This window comes from Heptranchias perlo, chromosome 16, assembly GCF_035084215.1.
Source record: "Heptranchias perlo isolate sHepPer1 chromosome 16, sHepPer1.hap1, whole genome shotgun sequence".
In the NCBI taxonomy this organism is placed as follows: domain Eukaryota; kingdom Metazoa; phylum Chordata; class Chondrichthyes; order Hexanchiformes; family Hexanchidae; genus Heptranchias; species Heptranchias perlo.
In genome coordinates, this window is record NC_090340.1 from 63115413 (window position 1) to 63138610 (window position 23198).

Genomic DNA, 23198 nt, shown 5'->3' on the forward strand with positions numbered 1-23198 from the left:
GAATCGTATTTTCCCCAATGGCGCGCTGGTCCCATGACACCTCCTGCTCTGCTCAGGCTGAAATGGCTCCCCGATGGCCTTGGTCAGTGCATTGTCGAATATGGAGCTGAGCCATTGACACTGGGAAGATCCCAGGTTCAATCGCTGGTCTCAGCTGTGGGCAACGTCTGCGGTGCTAGAGTTATTTCACTTTGGCAGGAAAAATCAGAGAGCAAGTTATTATCTTAATGGCAAGAAACTGGAAAGTACTGCAGTACAAAGGGATCTGGGGGTCCTAGTGCAAGAAAATCAAAAAGTTAGTATGCAGGTGCAGCAGGTGATCAAGAAGGCCAACGGAATGTTGGCGTTTATCGCTCGGGGGATAGAATATAAAAACAGGGAGGTATTGCTGCAGTTATATAAGGTCGTGGTGAGACCGCACCTGGAATACTGCATACAGTTTTGGTGTACATACTTAAGAAAAGACATACTTGCTCTCGAGGCAGTACAAAGGAGGTTCACTCGGTTAATCCCGGGGATGAGGGGGTGGACATATGAGGAGAGGTTGAGTAGATTGGGACTCTACTCATTGGAGTTCAGAAGAATGAGAGGCGATCTTATTGAAACATATAAGATTGTGAAGGGGCTTGATCGGGTGGATGCGGTAAGGATGTTCCCAAGGATGGGTGAAACTAGAACGAGGGGGCATAATCTTAGAATAAGGGGCTGCTCTTTCAAAACTGAGATGAGGAGAAACTTCTTCACTCAGAGGGTAGTAGGTCTGTGGAATTTGCTGCCCCAGGAAGCTGTGGAAGCTACATCATTAAATAAATTTAAACAGAAACAGACAGTTTCCTAGAAGTAAAGGGAATTAGGGGTTACGGGGAGCGGGCAGGAAATTGGACATGAATTTAGATTTGAGGTTAGGATCAGATCAGCCATGATCTTATTGAATGGCGGAGCAGGCTCGAGGGGCCGATTGGCCTACTCCTGCTCCTATTTCTTATGTTCTTATCCTCAGTGCAGAGCAAAAGGGGCAAAAAAAAAAATCGGGAAGTCTGAAATGGATCACATTTGCATGGATGTTGGGTGAAGATTTAATTGGGTTTGTGATATTCTCCATGGTTGAATAGCCTGCCCCGCTGGATCGCGGTTGCACGGGCATTAGATGGAGACATGATGGGGCTTGTGATGCTCTTCATGGTGAATAGCCTTTCGCCACTCGCTGTCTAAGTCGACACACGAAGAACAGCCATTTGGGTAAAGTACAGGAGGGCGGGTATTGGCCAGGAAACTTTACCCCAGCACAGGTCATGACCTTCGGAGCGTGGGAGGGAAATGGCCCAGCAACACCGTACTTACACAGTATTAAAGGGACCCTGCCCTTGTGATTTCCCCACTTTGGACAGCAGGGATCAACCCAATATTTTGTGAAGGATAACCTACACTGAAAGAATGAGGAAGAGTGAATAAGCATTAGGTAATCTAATATAAAGTGGATGAATAAAAGAAACCTGTTGGAAAATGTTGCAGGGGAGCATTCCATTAATTCCTTTAGCTGAAAAGGGCCTAATGACCCATTTATGGCATAGAGTTCCTTTAAACTTTGGCGCTACCCTGTGGTTAACGTATTGGGTAACAGCAGACAAATTGCTCACATCCGTGACCAGATTGTTTGTTATGTGGGTTACACGGTTAGATCCTGTACAATTACAGCACTAGACAGGGAATGGTTCACACCAGCCTGGTACATCACAATCCTCACCTAATAAAAGAGAAAGTTTCACTCCCGTCTGGTACCGTACAACCTGTGTGTGTCTCAGTGTCAGCTCCTGTACGCGTACAGTACACAGCGGGTAAAAGGGAACGATTCACTTCCGTACAGCCCGTGTTTGTCTCAGTATCAGTTCCTGCTACCTGAGCTTGTTGGCACAGACCTGCCACTGATATGAGGCACACAGCCTCTCCTGAGTTTCTACATGCCCGGATCGCTAACCTTCACTACGAGTTTCCTGAATCTCTCCCTCACGTTTCCTCATGTACGTTCTTCAAACAAACTAGACCCGATCATGATTCTCAGGCATTCCCACCTCACTACTGAGAGCATGGATACAGGAGATGACGCAACACTGTCCACGTGTTAGAACATCCTCCTGAAAATGGGCCAGTAAATTTAAAATTCTCATCCTCGTGTTCAAATCCCTCCATAGCCTCACCCCTCCCTATCTCTGTAACCTCCCCCAGCCCTACAACCCTCCAAGAACTTTGCGTCCCACCAATTCTGGCCTCTTGCGAATCCCCGATTTTCTTCGCTCCACCATTGGCGGCCGTGCCTTCAGCTGTCGAGATCCAAAGCTCTGGAATTCCCTCCCTAAACCTCTCCTCCTTTAAGACGCTCCTTAAAACCTACCCCATTGACCAAGCTTTTGGTCACCTGTCCTAATATCGCGTGGCTCGGTGCCAAATTTTTGTTTAATAATCACTCCTGTGATGCACCTTGGTAGCTACGCTAAAGGCGCTATATAAATGCAATTAGTTGTACGGTCTGACACAGTGAGGTGGGGTGTGCGTTACACTGTACCGCCATTTTACTTCTAGGAACATAGGAACAGGAGGAGGCCATTCAGCCCCTCGTGCCTGCTCCGCCATTTGATAAGATCATGGCTGATCTGTGATCTAACTCCATATACCTGCCTTTGGCCCATATCCCTTAATACCTTTGGTTGCCAAAAAGCTATCTATCTCACATTTAAATTTAGCAATTGAGCTAGTATCAATTGCCATTTCCGGAAGAGAGTTCCAAACTTCTACAACCCTTTGTGCGCAGAAATTATCTATTCTCGTCTCACCTCTTCTATCCCTTAATCATAAAATGTGGGCCATTTACAGCAAGGAGGCCATTCAGCCCATAGAGGGTGGAAGATGGGAGGCTGGCCAGGAGAGCATTGGAATAGTCAAGTCTAGAGGTAACAAAGGCATGGATGCGGGTTTGAGCAGGAGATGAGCCGAGAGAGGGGCGGAGACCCTGCATTCTGTGACCTCTCCTGGAAAGTGAGAGTGTAGGTACATTAAGTGAAGGCAGGGTTAGGTTCGGGTGCAAAGCTTTGCCACAATCCAAAAGCCAGCTGGCACTCACTAACAGACGTGAAGAAAAGTAGGGCTCTTGCCATCGGTCTCAGTGTCCCTGGTTAGGGGCCCAGCCAGCAGTCTACCTCCTGTTCACCATCGAGCTGGAAACACCCATGTGTGGGGCCCCTCCCTCCAATCAAAGGGGCTCACACAAGCAGCGCAGGCACTTGTGGAATCACTCGAGGGAAACGGTCCAAAAAATAAATGTTCAAATTAAAGTTGTTCCCCCCCTCCAATAAATGGAAACGTGCGCGAGAGAGCGAACCGTTACTCGCAGGGGGTGTTACGGAATACTTGTTAAATCGTCACTCGCTGACTGAAGGAACAGGGACTGTACACAGTGAATGTTTTAATCATGAAAACTGCCATTTGTAACAAAGCTCTTCTGTACATTTTACAGTCGATTCGGATACAAAAAAAAACTGTACTGAAGCGACAATGTCAATTTGCTACAAAAATACTTTCAGCTACACCATCAGCACCCTCAACATTGAACAGGTCCATCGCATCAGTAACCGGTACAGAACAGTCCCAACTGCAAATTCCAAAGTATTTCTTCTCCTCCCTAAACGATGGAGCAGATGACTCCGCTGCCCCTGATAATGCCGTGCCCTGTGCCACCCACACGATAGTGCAGTGTACAACCTGAATCCCACCCTGCCAGGGAAACCCGTTGTCTGGGAGAATGCCCGGATGTGGGTTGCTCACGATCTGGTCATTGGGATCCGCCCATGATCTGGTCATTGGGATCCGCCCATGATCTGGTCATTGGGATCCGCCCATGATCTGGTCATTGGGATCCGCCCATGATCTGGTCATTGGGATCCGCCCATGATCTGGTCATTGGGATCCGCCCATGATCTGGTCATTGGGATCCGCCCATGATCTGGTCATTGGGATCCGCCCATGATCTGGTCATTGGGATCCGCCCATGATCTGGTCATTGGGATCCGCCCATGATCTGGTCATTGGGATCCGCCCATGATCTGGTCATTGGGATCCGCCCATGATCTGGTCATTGGGATCCGCCCATGATCTGGTCATTGGGATCCGCCCATGATCTGGTCATTGGGATCCGCCCATGATCTGGTCATTGGGATCCGCCCATGATCTGGTCATTGGGATCCGCCCATGATCTGGTCATTGGGATCCGCCCATGATCTGGTCATTGGGATCCGCCCATGATCTGGTCATTGGGATGCAGTAAGGATCTGAACATTAGGGTCCGCGTAAAGTACAAACAAAAAAAAGTTAAGATTTCTGTGTTATACAAAAGTCACATATAAATAACTACAAACTGTAACAAGACACAAGGAAAGGCCCCCGGGTCTGATAAAAGGGAGCTCCGTTATTGGGAAGTACAAACAGGCTTGGGGAGAAATGAAGTGTTTACAGCAATTTACAAAACGTGTCGCTGTTTTATCTTAAGTTATACAAAGAGGAACATTTTTAATACTTCATCAACAGCGAATTCCATAAGTAGCGTCAGAGCCAGAGAGGGGTCGGGGAGATGGAACGGTGCCCGAGAACAATTTATATTGAGCAGCAAGCCAAAAGGTTAGGGTGGCAATTTACATCCAGCAATGTGGCAGCTATTGCGATCCAAACCTGTTGGATTGCGGCCTCTCAGGTTCATGTGATGTCTCCCCACCCCTCTGTTACTTCGACCAGATAGTTTAAGGCTGTGAATTGTCACTGGGTTCTCCCCCCTCCCGTTTCTCTCTCCCCACCCCCTCCCACCCCCCCCACCCCCCCAACTGACGACACAGCGCGGCACCAGAACTAAAGAGCAGCTAAAAACCCACAAAATGCCGCTCAATCCAACGCGATGACGTCGTCGTCCTCCTCCTCCTCCTCCTCCTCCACGCTCTGCTCCGTGCGTATCCGCTTCACGCCGACACCCTCCCTCTCATCCTCCAGCTTCCTCTTCAGGCTCCGGCTCTCCGCGTTGCCCTCGCCTCCGCTCGACGAGGGCATCTCCTCGTCGGAGTCGACTATCAGCACATCGTCCTGCTGAGAGGCTGAGGGACAGGACACGGTTAGAAACGTGGAGGGGGATGAGTTGTACTTTATTGAGGCAGCAGTGTTCGTTCAGAACTGGCCCAACCGAGCGGTGAGCTTTAACAGAAGCACCCGTTGTAACTTACCCTCCAGTCCAGAGAGTTATCGCTGGGCTCACAAAGTGCATCAGGCTCAACAGGCCACAGCCATCGTTGAGCGTTTACAGACTGAGAGTCGGCTCCCTGCTAATGGAGGTCTGACTTTATCTGTGCTTTGTAGTGTGAGTGAAAGTACTCAAACATCGCCACACATTACAGCAGCGGTTTCTGAACTTTTAAAAATTCATTCTCAGGATCTGGGCGTCGCTGGCAAGGCCAGCATTAATTGCCTGTCGCTAGTTGCCCGCGAGGTTTACTAGGCCACTGTAGAGGGCAGTTAAGAGTCAACCATGTTAGTGTGGGACTGGAGTCACGTATAGGCCCAGACCGGGTAAGGACGGCAGGTTTCCTTCCCTAAAGGACATCAGTGAACCAGTTGGGTTTTTACCACAATCCGACAGCTTCATGGTCACTGTTACTGAGATCAGATACTTATTTCCAGATTTAACAAACTGAATTTAAAATTCTCAAAATGCCAGGGTGGGATTTGAACTCACCTTCTGTGGATTATTAGTCCAGTAACAGAACTGCACAACTTTATATGTGGGAATCCTCAGGTAGATGCTAAAACACTCCTGGGGACCCCTGACAAATATCAACACACTCTTTTCCCCATAGCCCTGTAAATATTTCCTCTTCAGGTAAATATCCAATTCCCTTTTGAAAGTTATTATTGAATCTGCTTCCACCGCCCTTTCAGGCAGCGCATTCCAGATCATAACAAATCTCATCTTCCCTCTGGTTCTTTTACCAATTACCTTAAATCTGTGTCCTCTGGTTACCGACCCTTCTACCACTGGAAACAGTTTCTCCTTATTTACTCTATCAAAACCCCTCATAATTTTGAACACCTCGATCAAATCTCCATTTAACTGTCTCTGCTCTAAGGAGAACAATCCCAGCTTCTCCAGTCTCTCCATATAACTGAAGTCCCTCATCCCTGACACCATTCTAGTAAATCTCCCCTACCCCCCTCTCCAAGGCACTGACATCCTTCCGGATCGTTCGACCCTACTGAATGGGGAATGGTGCGACATCAGCAACAAAACTTGTGCAGATTAGAAAGAACATTAAAGAACATCAAAAGGCGTTCTATAAAGTGCTGCATGTTAGGCTTATCATCAAGATTGCGGCCCATGGAATAAAGGGGGCAGTGGCAGCGTGGATACAGAATTGGCTAAGTGACAGGAAACAGAGAGTAGTGGTGAACGGTTGTTTTTTGGACCGGAGGGAGGTGTACAGTGGTCTTCCCCAGGGGTTGGTACTAGGAACGCTGCTTTTCTTGCTATATATTAATGTCTTGGACTTGGGCATAATTTCAAAATTTGCAATGACACAAAACTTGGAAGGGTAGTGAACAGTGAGGAGGATAGTGATAGACTTCAAGAGGATATAGACAGGCTGGTGGAATGGGCGGACATGTGGCAGATAAAATTTGACGTAGAAAATGCAAAGTGATACATTTTGGTAGGAAGATTGAGGAGAGGCAATATAAACTAGAGGGTACAATTCTAAAAGGGGTACAGGAATAGGGAGATCTGGGGGTATATGTGCACAAATTGCTGAAGGTGGCAGGGCAGGTTGAGAAAGTGGTTAAAAAAGCATACGGGATCCTGGGCTTTATAAATAGAAGCATAGGTTACAAAAGTATGGAAGTCATGATGAACCTTTATAAAACACTGGTTCGGCCACAACTGGAGTATTGTGTCCAATTCTGGGCACCGCACTTTCGGAAAGATGTGAAGGTCTTAGAGAGGGTGCAGAAGAGATTTACTAGAATGATTCCAGGGATGAGGGACTTCAGTTACGTGGATAGACTGGAGAAGCTGGGGTTGTTCTCCTTGGAACAGAGACGGTTGAGAGGAGATTTGATCGAGGTGTTCAAAATCATGAAGGATCCAGACAGAGTAGATAGAGAGAAACTGTTCCCATTGGCGGAAAGATCAAGAACCAGAGGGCATAGATTTAAGGTGATTGGCAAAAGAACCAAAGGCGACATGAGGAAAATCTTTTTTACGCAGCGAGTGGTTAGGATCTGGAATGCACTGCCCGAGGGGGTGGTGGAGGCAGATTCAATCATGGCCTTCAAAAGGGAACTGGATAAGTACTTGAAGGGAAAAAATTTGCAGGGCTACGGGGATAGGGTGGGGGAGTGGGACTAGCTGGATTGCTCTTGCATAGAGCTGGCACGGACACGATGGGCCAAATGGCCTCCTTCCGTGCTGTAATCTTTCTATGTAACATTCAATTAGATCACGGCTGATCTGTATCTTGACTCCATCTACCCACCTTGGTTCTGTAACCCTTAATACCCTTTGCCTAACAAAAATCTAAAAAAAAATTAGAGCCGAACGAGGCGCGGGGGGAAGGGCCGGGAGGCCGTTACCTTTGGATGTGGACGGTTGGGCCCCATCGTCGCTGCCATTGGTTATGGCCTTGCCGTCTTCCTCACTCGGCTTTTGAGGCGCTTTGTCAGGGGCGTCTCCGACCACCTCGAACTCGACATCCTTCTCCAGATCTTCACTGCAAGTGACAGTCACAACACACAATAAAACCAGTCAGTGGCCAACGGGGTCCCTTATAAACCCCTCCCCCGGACTGGGTAACCGCACTGCCCCGGGTGCTAATGAGGCATACAGACCTGGATAAGGCCAAGTTCAATTCCTGGGCTGTGATGAGTTTTAAAACTGGTCCCAGCTGTGGCCGTGCAATTGACCTCAGTGCCCCAGTCCAGGGAGACAGGAATCCCTCTCCTCAGCACTGGAAGGGCTGGTGTGCAGACACAGGACAGAACAAAGCTTGGCTGTGATAGCCCCTGCAGTCGAATAGCCTGTTTCATGGTCTAGGCTCACCTGAACCAGGTCCTGGAGGGCAACCAGCAATCACAGAACCTTAATCCAGGAAAGGGTCAATGCCTTCAGGATGAGGGAGGGAGGGGAGAGGGGGAGAGAAGGCCTTCAGGAGGAGGGAGGGAGGGAGGGAACGGGAGAAAACAGAAAGAAAGCTGGAGGTGAGGCCGCCTGTTGGGAGTATATAGAAACCACAAAGGGTGAGGAAGGTGCTGTGACAGGGCATGGGTTGGTTGCTCACCTGTGAAGGAGGGTTACAGTGAGGGTGTAATCTTGTAAGAAATCGTCAACTTGGAGTCTGCTTCCATTTCGGATCCCGAATTCAGACAGGTTCTTGTTATTGTTTGCTGGGAGAGAAAATAAAAGATACGTTAAACACAAAAAAAAAACAATTCCTGGCTTTCGCTAAGTTAACACATCTCAGCCGGGGCAACGGGTGGTTTCCACGTCCCTGGGCTAGAGAGCGGAAGATCAACCAGGGCTCGCACTCTCGACCACTGGAACCTGCTGGAATGTGAGGCCGCTGGGCAAGGCTCAGATCTGATACTCTCACTGTCACTGTCACATAATCTACTGATGCTCACACTTGAAGAGTCAGAGGGTCACGGCACAGAAACAGATCACTGACCCATCGAGTCAGCCGTGGCTCGGTGGGTCGCCCTCTCGCCTCTGAGTCAGAAGGTCGTGGGTTCAAACCCCACTCCAGAGAGTTGAGCACAAAATCCAGGCTGACACGCCCGGTGCCAGTACTGAGGGGGTGCTGCGCTGTCAGAGGTGCCGACTTTCAGAGCAGACGTTAAACCGAGGGAGTATTATCAGATCCATTACGTCCACCTCTGGCCTCCAGTGTCAGGGTCAGCACTTCACCTGAGTCAGGTCATGGGTTCAAGCAACACGCTTGAGACTTGAACACATAATCCAGGCTGGAGCCGTGGGATCTTACACATCCATCCGAGAGGACAGACGAGGCCTCGGTTGAACGTCTCATTCGAAAGACGACACCCCCGACACTGCAGCACTCCCTCAGTACTGCACTGGAGTGTCAGCCTGGATTATGGGCTCAAGTCTCTGGAGTGGGGCTCGAACCCACAACCTTCTGGCTCAGAGGTGAGAGGGGGCTGGAAATTTTTTAAAAATCAAACTCTCTGTACCTTCTGTTTCCCCCTCCTCAGAGGAGATAAGGATTGTGCCCCTGCCATCTTCTATCTGCACATCTGGAGCCACCATTCCAAATTTATCCTTCAAAATCTGCAACAAAACCAGATTAAAGACTCTGAGTGCAGGAAGCTAATTATCACGGAGCCCAGAATGTACACTCTACACATCAATAGGCAAGGCAGCCTCTCTTTATAAAGGTGCAATGGATGTGAGAATCCCTCTTTAAAATAGAGCCCTGATGGCTCAGGGAGTTTATCCAAAGAGGGAGAAGGGAAGAGGTGGCGGGGAGAGAGGGAAGGGGACGGAGAGAGAGAGAGGGAGGGGGGGGGGGGGGAAAGAGGAGAGAGGGAAGGGGAGGGGGGGGGGGAACGGGCTGAGATGTCGCATCCTCAGTTTACGAGCTGGGATGGTGATGGGATTTGCCACAAAGCCCAGGCAACTCTCCAGTTTTCATAAAACACACAAGGCTTTACCCGGTCCTGTAACACCTGGATGGAGACTTTCTGGGTGTTGAGTTTGACTGTTACTTCGGGCTTGATGGAGCACACGTAGCAGCTCGGGTTCGGAGGGTCCAGAGTACATGGAACCAGCAATTTCTTCCGGGGGTTGGGCTGCTTGTTCAGAAAGATCTAAACACGCAAAAAGTCAATGATTAAAAAATGTTGACATGGAACAAGTCTTCTCTGTTACTCTAAACTGAAAAATTCACAACCCACCCTCCAGAGATTCAAATTAAGTTTGATCTGTAAATATTTATTTTCTTGCCAATTCCCCAACCAAGCTCAGGGCTGCTGAGGCAAACAAATCAGCCCCCCCCCACCGCTCTGAAGGGCTTTAGCGATACACCAATGGTGCCTTTGCCCAGCACAGAAACAGGCCATTCGGCCCAACTGGTCTGTGCTGGTGTTTATGCTCCACACAAGCCTATTCCCTCCCTACTTCATCTCACCCGATCACCATATCCTTCTATTCCTTTCTCCCTCATGTGTTTATCGAGCTTCCCCTTAAATGTATCTACACTATTCGCCTCAACTACTCCTTGTGGTAGCGAGTTCCTCATTCTAACCACTCTCTGGGTAAAAGGTTTCTCCTGAATTCCCTATTGGATTTATTAATGACTATCTTATATTTCTGGCTCCTAGTTTTGGACGCCCTCTCTTATGCCAGGTTTCACCAAGTGCACAATGGATTATCTGATGGATTGATGTATCCCACACTACTTTATTTCTATTTAGGACATTGCGGATTTAAAGTTTATAGGCACCTGACCTCTCGAACATCTCAAAACGCTTCATAAACAATTAATTGCTAAGAAGAGCAGTAACTTAACCGTCCTCTGAAGAGGTCTAGCAAGCCACTCAGTTGTATCAAACTCTGGCAACTAGGGATGGGCAATAAATGCCGGCCTTGCCAGCGACACCCACATTCTGAGAATTAATTAATAAAGAAGGCAAACACAGAAGCCATTACAGCCACAGCAAGATTCCACCATGAGACAAGTTAATCTTGTTTTTGGGAATGTGTGCTGAGAGCGGCATGTGGCCAGGACATGGAGTGAACTCCCTGCTCCTCTTCAAATTGTGTCATGAGACCTTTTAGCGCCCAGCTGATCAATTGGAACAGGTAGATGGAGGCTTGCTTTAACACCTCATTGTACATCAACAGTGCAGCACTGGGAGTGTCCGCCTAGAATCTCTGCTCAAGTCCTGGAGTGGAGCTCAAACCCACGACTTTCTGACTCAGAACCGAGCACCACCACTCAACCAACATCACAACTATAAATTCAACAGAGTCCGACAGACCCAGATGGACAAATGTGGGCAACGTACTCAGTTGACTATGCGACAAAAATCACACGCCATTCATGAGGTGATGAAAGGGAACGTCCTCCGTGCCAAGACAACCAGGCCAAGAGGGGACAAACACACCCTTCAGCGAAGCCCCCGTGCACAGGGTACTCCCCATGGCGACTGAGCTACCAAGCTAGCTTTCTCTCCCTCTTTTTCCCGCACTCCCGTGCCCGCTGTACGATCCGAAGACTTACTGTCCTGCACTGTTCCAGATTCCCGGAGAGAATCTTCAGCCCTTCCAACACAATCAGGCCGGCGATCACCGCGTTCGTAGTGGCTATCGCTGGGATGATGTTTCCTGCCATTGCTGTAGGACAAAACACAAATTAAGGGGAATGTTGATTTAAGACAAAAAGTTCAGTCACTGCCAATTTAGTGCATCAATGCGACATATTAGATTTTACTTTGAGGCCGAGAATTCCTCTTTTCATCCTTTGCTCTCCCCCCCCACCCCCACCACTCCACCCATTTTCCCTCCTGAAGGTGATAACTCTGCTGGGGTTCGGTTCCACAGGCATTAGGTAGCCTCTTCATGGGTGACCCTGAGCAGTGAGCCTCAGTTGACTATGGAGGGTGTTCCGAACGAGCCCGATGCTGCCCTCACTTCCCACAGGGATCATCGGACACTGATCAGGAGCAGGAACCCTGCCCTGATTTTTCCCATTCCCTAAGGCCAACTGCAGCACCTGGACCACAGCTCCCGTTTTGTTCCCTCTCCCCCACCGGGCATCCACTCCCAGGCTTGAGGCTTCCACCAGTGTCACTCTGGACTGCATCACCAGCAATGGAAGCCGGAGCAGCCGGTCAGTGGGTCAATGGATACAGAACTGGATAAGCAGAATCCACCGTGATAAGGACAGCAATGATCACAATTGTCAGAGCTCCCATACTGCCACCCTCTTCATACAATCATACAGCACAAGAGGCGGCCATGTGCCTGCTCTTTGAAAGAGCTAGCCTATTAGTCCCATGGCCCTGAAAATTTTTCCTTATTAAGTATTTATCCAATTCCCCTTTGAAAGCTATTATTGAATCTGCTTCCACCGCCCTTTCAGGCATTGCATTCCAGATCATAACAACTCGCTGCGTAAAACAATTTCTCCTCCGCGCGCCCGCCCCCCCCCCCCCCCCGGATCTTTTTGCCAATTATCTTAAATTTGTGCCCTCTGGTTACCGACCCTCCTGCCTGTGCAAACAGTTTCTCCTTATTTATTCTATCAAAGCCCCTCTTAATTTTAAAACACCTCTATTAAATCTCCCCATAACCTTCTTTGCTCTAAGGAGAACAACCCCAGCTTCTCCAGTCTCTCCACGTAACTGAAGTCCCTCATCCCTGGTACCGTTCTGGTAAATCTCCTCCGCACCCTCTCCAAGGCCTTGAGCGTTTCAATGAGAAGAGCAATTTGCCTACCACATCCCGACACTGCCACCTGCTGACAATCAGTGGTATTTATGAGTTATTTGTATTTCCTCCCCCTAGTTCTCCCCAAGGTATTAACTCCCTTGCTGGATTTCCGATTCATAGGCAACAGCGAACTCACTCAAGTAGCCATTTTTCATGTCTGAATACAGACAGCGAGACAGGTTTTGACCAAGGCTGGGTCTCAAAGCTGAACCCAACCCTATCCACTGCCCATGAACAAGCAGGGGTGACTGGACAGTGACAGGAAAGGGAACCCTGGCTGATATTTCTAGTTAATAACTCAAGGTCACTAAAGCCAATTTCAACGAGGGACTAATTGGAGAGCTCTTTCAAAGAGCCGGCTCAAGCATGGTAGGCCGATTGGCGTCCTTCGTGCTGGGAGATTCTATCATTCAATGCCTCTGTCTGCTAACCCAGCTAAGATCAACTAGTTCAGCGCACACACCGGGGATGGGGGATGGAGCCTGGGGCCTCCCTCGTCTGTAAGACTCAACAACTCACTGAATTAACTCGCTGAGTTATCTCGGATCCTGCCCATTGAAAAAAAAAATTCACAGTTGAAAAAATTAAGCCGTACCCAGGATCCCAGAATGCACTGAACATGCGAACATAGGAATTGCGAGACGAGAAAAGACCAGGGTCCATCTAGTTCTCCTTCTACCATCCTGGTGGTCGCTGAGACAACAATAATGGATTTGTTGACTAAGCAGAGCAATCAATCTCCATCAATGAGTCTACAACAGACCCAGACACGAGGTGAGGAAAACCCCCAGTGGGGGAGAGCTTTGGGAACCACAGGTCCAAAGTCACCTGATCCTCCCGAGCCTGTTACACTCACCACACGTCATGTCTCAAATTATTCACATGCTGGATCCCAAAATATTATTTTCTGAAAGAAATCGATCTAACAGATCAATGAAGCACGAAGCATGCAGCCCGTCTCCAAACCTATCTTCAGGTCGCTCGGACCTAATCACAACCAATAACAGGGTACAGCAACCATCACCTTCAGAGCGAGTCCCAGCACAAATAAAACGTTCTCTCCTCCTGGGCACTCCTTTTAGATCTTTATGCTCTGAAGAGTGATATTAGCCGTGGCTCAGTGGGTATCACTCTTGCCTCTGAGTCAGAAGATTGTGGGTTCAAGTCCCCCTCCAGAGACTTTCTTGAGCACATTACTAAAACAGATTAACTGGTCATTTATCATGTATGCAAATTATCCGCTGTGTTTAAAAAAAACAAGTGACTACACTTCAAAATAATTATTTGGCTATAAAGTGCTTTGGGATGTCCTGAGGACACAAAAGACGTTTATATTAATGCAAGTCCTTTCTTCAGGACTGCGCACTCTAAAAACACTTTACTTGCGCTGAGCTCACTGCCCAAATCCAGCAGCACACATAACTTTCAGGCACTATAGCGGTCCCTGGAGTGTGGGAACGGGTAGGGAGCTGCAAAATCCCAGTCTGTGCACGGGTCAGCCCCAAAGCACTAAAAATCGAAACAAACTTCTCGGTGACTCAGATGAGGTATTGACGTGTACGAGACCAGGAAGCTGCCCAGTTCAATTACCGGTCGGTGCTGAACGAGCTGATCACAGCCGGGGAGTCTGGGTGCTCTGCCAAGAGGGCTCAAGAACAGCTGCAACAAGGGACCTCGACACTTCGAGGCAAGGGAGAGAACTGTCAGCCTGGGTCCCTGCAGCTGACAGCTATCCAGTCACTTCCGGAGGTCAAAAAAAAAATTCGGAATACTGAGCAAGTTCAGGAGTATGACTCAACCCAGTCCTGCCTGGGGTATTTCTTCAATAGAATTTTAAAGTGCAAACCTTACATTTCACGTCGAACTTGCTCTTCATGTTCATACTGAAGATGTGCATTCGCAGGTTGGCAGCTGCAGTCACAAAATTCATTGCTGGTGGGTCATCCTGGGAACACAATCAATCAGGGAAACAAATTAAATTGCGCATCATCCGTCTCTGAAGGAATGAGAGTGTGAAAATATGCGTCGAACACCGTCCAAATATTTTACAAGGCTCTATTACTTTCTTGAGTCTAGCTGTGATCGCTCCCTTCCTCTCTGAGGTTCGACACCCCCAGAATATCCAACGTGATCACTGCTGTCAGACCATGAAGGCCCCTCTCAGCTCGCTTGCCAATCAAGAGGCGCTCCCCTAACCCCAATCTGCCATTCCCACAAACTGCAATACAAGCTGAATCCTTTGTCCCGGTCACGATATCCACAGAACCTTACAACAGAGAAGGCGGCCATTTGCTCCATCGTGCCCATACTAACTCTAGGCAACACCATCCACAGGTGTGGGATTAGCTTCTACATATACACTGATGATACGAAGCTCGACCTCTCCATCCACTTCGCTCAATCCCTCACCTGCCTCTGTGCTGTCAGACTTTGTTCACTCACCAAGCCCCAAGACGAGACCCAACTTCCTGCCGCTCAACAAGACTGAAGCCATTGTCTTTGGTCCCCACACAAAATTAGCTCCATCCCCTCTCTCGTCACAATCTCAGGTTAAACTAAACTGTTTGCATTCAGCATCCTGTTCGACCCCACCTCCTATCAGACATCAAGGCCGCTTGTTCCACCACTGCAATGCTGCCACCCCAGCCCCTCCATTGCTGAACCCCGATACATACCCTTGTCACTCCCAGACTGGACAAGTTCAATACTTTCCTTGCTGGCCCCTCAACCTCCATAAACTCCAACTCACCAAAGGTCTGCAGCTTGTATCTCACTCGATCATCGCCCCCGACCTCTCTAATCTACAATGGCCCCCAAACCCCAATAAATTAAATCTAAAACCTCCTGTCTTCAGCTAGAAACCCCTTCATGGCTTTGACACCCAACCAATGCAGTCCCCCGCAGGCACCCAACCAATGCAGTCCCCCGCAGGCACCCAACCAATGCAGTCCCCCGCAGGCACCCAACCAATGCAGTCCCCCGCAGGCACCCAACCAATGCAGTCCCCCGCAGGCACCCAACCAATGCAGTCCCCCGCAGGCACCCAACCAATGCAGTCCCCCGCAGGCACCCAACCAATGCAGTCCCCCGCAGGCACCCAACCAATGCAGTCCCCCGCAGGCACCCAACCAATGCAGTCCCCCGCAGGCACCCAACCAATGCAGTCCCCCGCAGGCACCCAACCAATGCAGTCCCCCGCAGGCACCCAACCAATGCAGTCCCCCGCAGGCACCCAACCAATGCAGTCCCCCGCAGGCACCCAACCAATGCAATAACCTACAGACACCCAACCAATGCAATCCCCTGCAGGCACCCAATCAATGCAATCCCTCGCAGACACCCAACCAATGCAATCCCCTGCAGACACCCAACCAATGCAATAACCTACAGACACCCAACCAATGCAATAACCTACAGACACCCAACCAATGCAATCCCCTGCAGGCACCCAATCAATGCAATCCCCCGCAGACACCCAATCAATGCAATCCCCCGCAGACACCCAATCAATGCAATCCCCCGCAGACACCCAATCAATGCAATCCCCCGCAGACACCCAATCAATGCAATCCCCCGCAGACACCCAATCAATGCAATTCCCTGCAGACACCCAATCAATGCAATCCCCCGCAGACACCCAACCAATGCAATCCCTCGCAGACACCCAACCAATGCAATCCCCTGCAGACACCCAACCAATGCAATTCCGCGCAGACACCCAATCAATGCAATCCCCCGCAGACACCCAATCAATGCAATCCCTCGCAGACACCCAATCAATGCAATCCCCCGCAGCCCTGTGCTCCTCCCCGTACGTTGCGTTTCTCGGACTCCAGCATCTTGTGCATCCTTCCCTCCACCCCACCGTTAGTGGCCGAGTCATCAGCCTCTTTGGTCTGTGCCTCGAACTCCCTTCCGAACTACCATGGCCTCTCATTCCTTCTTAAAATCCAACTCTTCAGCTGAGCTTTTTGTCACCCATCCTAATACTCTCATCCTCACGCAGCCTCCGTCTCATTACTCCTATTTGCGAAGCGCCTTGGGACGTTTCATTACATTAAAGGCACTATATAAATGCTGGTGGTTGTGATCTGTGTCTCCAGGGGAAGGGTTTTGGTGAAGAGATGTGCATGCTGGTATGCCTGACTCCCCCTGCAGGTTGCTCAGTGATAGGTTGTGGCCCTCCCTCCCTTCAAAAATGACCCTTCTTGCCACAGTTCCCGCTCAAAACTTGCACATGGGTTGGGGGAGGTTCTGGCACAGTAAAGGGAGCCGGTCGAACACGTCTTAAGTGGGTACAGTAACGTGGGGGGGGGTTTGGAACTGGATTGGCAACCCACAGGTCGCGAGTTCAAATCCCAGCACGCCAAGCTGTGAAAAAGGACCACGGAAGATGTTGGATTGTTGTAAAAACCCACAAACGTCCATCAGGAAAGGGAGCCTGCCACTCCTACCAAGTGACTCTGATCTCCAGTCCCACATTACGTGGTGGGCTCTTAATACGCACAGAAGCGTCCGAGCAAATAATCGCTCGCAAAGGCAACCGACCAGCACCTTACCAGTGTCGCCCACATCTCGAGAACAAATTAAAAACAGCGTGATCTGCTGTCAATGAATAAAGATGGCCAAAGCACCCTTCGTCCATCTCAGTGTGGCTCCAAAAGACCATGTCTGAACTAACCAGGGACCCCTGAATAAGTACTAACCAGTGGTCAAGGGGAAACATCAGGATGATTCCAGGATCCCACGTTCCCAGCCAGATTGCTGACCAGAACTCACTTTGTTCAGTTTCACCACAGGGATCGTGAAATATTTAAACATACCCCAGCTCATTTCATGTAAGACTTTCATCCCACGAGCACAAAATCCAGGCCGACACTCCCAGTGCCAGTACTGAGGGAGTGCTGCACTGTCGGAGGTGCCGTCTTTCGGATGAGACGTTAAACCGAGGCCCCATCTGCTCTCTCAGGTGGATGTAAAAGATCCCATGGCACTGTTCGAAGAATAGCAGGGGAGTTCTCCCCGGTGAACTGAGCCAATATTTATCCCTCAACCAACATCACCGAGACAGATGACCTGGTCATTTATCTTATTGCTGTTTGTGGGAGCTTGCTGTGCGCAAATTGGCTGCCGCATTTTCTGCATTACAACAGTGATTACACTTCAAAAGTACTTTGCTGGCTGTAAAGTGCTTTGGGACCGCCTGAGGTCGTGAAAGGCGCTGTATAAGTGCAAGTCTGTCTTCGTCTGGTCTGGATTTTAACCCAGGTCCTAACGGTGAAAAGTCAGTACTCTGACTCAACACTCCCCCTAGTTAATGGCGATTGCTGAGTGCAGTCCAAACAATATTGACTACTTTTTTGAAATGTAGAAAACAACGAATATTAGAGGTGCCCAGTCTGACCTTGTCCCAGACCAGCTCCCCTCCGTCCCCCTTCTCAGCCAGACGGGCTTTGAGGTGATCAACGCTTCTAGCAAACAAGTGGGCGTAGCTCCTCACATCCAGGACTTGCTGCTCCTTCAGGCCAGCCTGAGAGGTGCCTGTTTGCTGCAGCGACGTACTGGTCTCTAAAGAACAAGGACAACATATTTATAACGGCTGCAGGGCAGAGGAAAAGTATTGTCCGTTTAGTCTTCAGGGATAAAGCCAACGCCACAGTGCAGGATAGCAGATAACATAACAGGAAAAATAGCTTAACAATACAGAAGTTTATATCACTATCTTTGTATTATGAGAATAGGAACAGGAGCTTCTCGAGCCTGTTCCGCCATTCAATTAGATCATGGGTGATCTGTATCTTAATTCCATTTAGGAACATAGGAACAGGAGTAGGCCATTCAGCCCCTCGTGCCTGCTCCGCCATTTGATAAGATCATGGCTGATCTGTGATCTAACTCCATATACCTGCCTTTGGCCCATATCCCTCAATACCTTTGGTTGCCAAAAAGCTATCTATCTCACATTTAAATTTAGCAATTGAGCTAGTATCAATTGCCATTTGCGGAAGAGAGTTCCAAACTTCTACAACCCTTTTGTGTGTAGAAATGTTTTCTAATCTCGCTCCTGAAAGGTCTGGCTCTAATTTTTAGACTGTGCCCCCTACTCCTAGAATCCCCAACCAGCGGAAATAGTTTCTCTCTATCCACCCTATCTGTTCCCCTTAATATCTTATAAACTTCGATCAGATCACCCCTTAACCTTCGAAACTCTAGAGAATACAACCCCAATTTGTGTAATCTCTCCTCGTAACTTAACCCTTGAAGTCCGGGTATCATTCTAGTAAACCTACGCTGCACTCCCTCCAAGGCCAATATGTCCTTCCGAAGGTACGGTGCCCAGAACTGCTCACAGTACTCCAGGTGCGGTCTAACCAGGGTTTTGTATAGCTGCAGCATAACTTCTGCCCCCTTGTACTCTAGTCCTCAAGATATAAAGGCCAGCATTCCATTAGCCTTCTTGATTATTTTCTGCACCTGTTCATGACACTTCAATGATCTATGTACCTGAACCCCTAAGTCCCTTTGGACATCCACTGTTTTTAACTTTTTACCATTTAGAACGTACCCTGTTCTATCCTTTTTTGATCCAAAGTGGATGACCTCACATTTGTCAACATTGAATTCCATTTGCCACAGTTTTGCCCATTCACCTAATCTATCAATATCACTTTGTAATTTTATGTTTTCATCTACACGGCTTACAATGCCATCAATCTTTGTGTCATCGGCAAACTTAGATATGAGACTTTCTATGCCTTTATCTGAGTCGTTAATAAATATTGTGAATAATTGAGGCCCCAAGACAGATCCTTGCGGGACTCCACTAGTCACATCCTGCCAATGTGTGCACCTACCCATTATCCCTACTCTCTGTCGCCTTTCGCTCAGCCAACTTCCTAACCAAGTCCGTACTTTTCCCTCGATTCCATGGGCTTCTATCTTAGCTAACAGTCTCTTATGTGGGACCTTATCAAATGCCTTCTGAAAGTCCATATAAATAACATCCATTGACATTCCCCTGTCCACTACTTTAGTCACCTCTTCAAAAAATTCAATCAGGTTTGTCAGGCACGACCTACCTTTCACAAATCCATGCTGGCTCTCTCTGATTAACTGAAAATTCTCGAGGTGTTCAGTCATCCTATCCTTAATTATAGACCCAGCATTTTCCCCACAACAGATGTTAGGCTAACTGGTCTATAATTCCCCGGTTTCCCTCACTCTCCTTTCTTAAAAAGCGGAGTGACGTGCAATTTTCCAATCTAGAGGAACAGTTCCTGAATCTAGAGAACTTTGAAAGATTATAGTTAGGGCATCCGCAATGTGCTCACCTACTTCCTTTAAAACCCTGGGATGGAAACCATCTGGTCCTGGGGATTTGTCACTCTTTAGTGCTATTTACCTGCCTTGGTTCCGTAACCCTTAATATCCTTCCCAACTAAAAAATCTATCCATCTCAGTTTTGAAATTTTCAATTGACCCCCAGCCTCAACAGCTTTTTGGGGGGGGGAAGAGAGTTCCAGATTTCCACTCTCCTTTGTGTGAAGAAGTGCTTCCCGACATCACCCCTGAACGGCCTGGCTCTAATTTTAAGGTTATGTCCCATTTTTCTGGACTCCCCCCACCAGAGGAAATAGTTTCTCTCTATCTACCCTATCAAATCCTTTAATCATCTTAAACACCTCAATTAGATCACCCCTTAATCTTACTATACTCGAGGGAAAACAAGCCTAGTCTGTGCGACCTGCAACACAGAATGTATTCTGTGTGATAGAAGCAAACACATGGTTTAGATTAGGTTGCTAGGATTCAGTAAGGGAATGCTAAGTAAACAGGTGGTGTCAGGTTAATACAATTTAAGAAGCATCAAAGGGTTTGTGTATGAACTATAGTTAGTTTGGAGACGTCTCCAGGTTTCAGCTCTTATTCTGTTGAGGTGTGATGGTTATAACCAAACAAAACTGTCTTATCTTCTACATAAATGACACTGACATTCCAGTGAGAATGGAGTGTATGCATTGTGACACTGTCATCTACTGATGTGGTAGCACATGACACATAGAACACATGAGAATAATATCAGAATTGAGGTTTCGGGCAAGTCATTATCCACCTTGGGGTGTAAATAGGACCACATTCAGTCATTCTTTGGTATTCTGCACTAAGAACTCGCTTGGATTGGTTAGCAGTTCCCAGACCCGATGGATATCCCACTAGTAAGGATATAGACGTCTAACTTGCTAGTACTGTCTGTCGATACTAATAAAACCAACAAACTGATTTATCTTTGGCATCCAAACCTATATAATTTGGATCAATCTACTCGGTTAATCTAACACACATCCAACCCACTGTTTCTGTAATCATATATATTGTGTCAATGACTGAAACTTTCCGATAAACATAGTAGTTTCAAACTATCAGAAATGTGAGCTTGTAAGGTGCGGGTGTATTTCGCACTTAGGAATGAGATAGCAACAAGTTTGAATCAGGCTCTGCAGAAGAGGACTACCACACAGCAGTAATGGTCGTTCTATTTTACCATGAGTGATTAGAATTAACCTGTCATGTACCTTCTAACCAAGAATCTGAGCAGCAATGGCATTTAATTTAAGACAGTCCCAGGATCCAAAGTCTATGTTTTCTCCCCCGCCCTCCTCTCCCGGCACTAGCTCCTTGCTGGGGATGTGCAACTCCCCCCGGTGCCCCATACAAGTGGCCAATCTTTATATGGGAGCCCAGACATTGACTATCAATAGACTATTCGGCTATGAAAGGTGCTCTCCCCTTCTCTAGTCCAGAGGCACCGGGGCTACCTGCAGAACTCCACCTGCTGCCCTGACTAAGGTTAGTTATCTCAGCACTTAGGGATCAAACCTGGGACCTCCCTAGTACACATGGGTCAGTCACATCCTGCCTTTGTCACACGAGCCATTCGGAAACTCATCTCCTTGCAACTTCAGACCGCTGCATATGCTTCCAGGGTGTCCCAGTGAGTTTATCCAGTGAGTACCCGAGTCGTATGGATCAGATGATCTGCGTCAATCCATTCAGCATGGCAGCAACAGCACATCAATTGGCCTCAGTATTTCTGGGCTAGAGAGGGGGGAAAAGAAGCAACCAGGAGTCCCACTCCTGATCCACATCCAATCACCTTGATGGAAGTGTGCATGTGTGGAAATCCTGTGACGACACCATTGGGCTAGGTGGCGCTGTCCCCCATGGTAGAATAGCACTTGCGGCCAAGGCTCACTCGTGAGGGAAAATGTATCAAAGGACACCTAGCCCCCATGGAAATGCACCCCAAGGAGTCAATGCATTCGAGGTGGGACAGGGTGAGGAGAGGAGAGCACGATTAAAAGTCAAGACCATGATCTAATATTACACTTACCAAACTTTTCTACCGTTGCCCAGTCTAATGGGACCGGCGCTTTTCTTTTGCGCCACAGTTTGTCCATTGTGAGCAAGTACTTTATATCATCCCTGAAAAGCTAAAAAAGATCAGTGCGTAAAAATCTTCAAGATTAAAAAAAAATAACAGATCGCAGCAACTCTCGGTCTGTACCAGTCGTCAGCTTTGGTTTAAACAATATCATTCTACTTCCCTAACGCCTAGTGTAGTGCTGAGCCATACAGACCATAATATCCCAGGATCAGTCCCTGGCCACTGCCGAGTTAGCCGATCTCTGATTTAGCAGCAGGGGGCACGACAACTGATCTCGGTGCCTACTGGCTGCTCACTCTCACTTCTGAGGCAGAAGGTCATGGGCTCAAGTTCCACTACAAAGACTTGAGCACAAAATCCAGCCTGACATTCCCAGTGCCAATACTTTCGGATGAGATGTTAAACCGAGGCCCTGTCTGCCCTCACAAATGGTTATGTTGGCCTTTATTGCAAGGGGGTTGGAGTACAAGAGTAAGGAAGTCTTATTACAATTGTACAGGGCTTTGGTGAGACCACACCTGGAGCACTGTGTACAGTTTTGGTCTCCTTATCTAAGGAAGGACATACTTGCTTTAGAAACGGTGCAACAAAGGTTCACTAGATTGATTCCTGGGATGAGAGGGTTATCCTATGAGGAGAGATTGAGTAGAATGGGCCTATACTCTCTGGAGTTTAGAAGAATGAGAGGTGATCTGATTGAAGCATATAAGATTCTGAGGGGGCTTGACAGGGTAGATGCTGAGAGGCTGTTTTCCTTGGCTGGAGAATCTCGAACTAAGGGACATAGTCTCAGGATAAGGGGTGGGCGATTTAGGACTGAGATGAGGAGAAATTTCTTCACTCAGAGGGTGGTGAATCTTTGGAATTCTCTACACAGAGGGCTGTGGACGCTCAGTCATTAAGTATATTCAAGGTTGAGATCAATAGATTTTTGGACTCTAAGGGAAATAGGGATCGGACAGGAAAGTGGAGTTGAGGTCAAAGATCAGCTATGATCTTGTTAAATGGCGGAGCAGATTCGAGGGGCCGCATGGCCTACCCCCGCTCCTATATCTTATGTTGTAAAAGATTCCACAGCCACTATTTCAAAGTTCTCCCTGGTCTCCGGGCCAATATTTATCCCTCAACCAATATGACAAACAGATTATCTGGTCATTATCACATTGCTGTTTGTGGGATCTTGATGTGCATAAATTGACTGCCACGTTTCCTGCAATACAACAG

At 48.2% G+C, this 23198-nt stretch overlaps 1 protein-coding gene across 1 annotated transcript in view; it reads right to left on the reverse strand.

Annotated features, from left to right (window-relative positions):
• Positions 1–3440: 3440 nt before the first annotated feature.
• uba2 (ubiquitin-like modifier activating enzyme 2) overlaps positions 3441–23198 on the reverse strand; it is a 39071-nt gene continuing 19313 nt past the window's right edge. Inside the window, exons 9-17 of the mRNA XM_067998198.1 lie at positions 21921–22020; positions 17934–18097; positions 14381–14474; positions 11319–11431; positions 9748–9903; positions 9268–9364; positions 8358–8463; positions 7654–7790; positions 3441–5129 (exon numbers count right to left, since the gene is read on the reverse strand). Of these exons, the coding sequence (XP_067854299.1) occupies positions 4924–5129; positions 7654–7790; positions 8358–8463; positions 9268–9364; positions 9748–9903; positions 11319–11431; positions 14381–14474; positions 17934–18097; positions 21921–22020 (1173 nt within the window). The 3' untranslated portion in view covers positions 3441–4923. The remainder of the gene's footprint in view (positions 5130–7653; positions 7791–8357; positions 8464–9267; positions 9365–9747; positions 9904–11318; positions 11432–14380; positions 14475–17933; positions 18098–21920; positions 22021–23198) is intronic.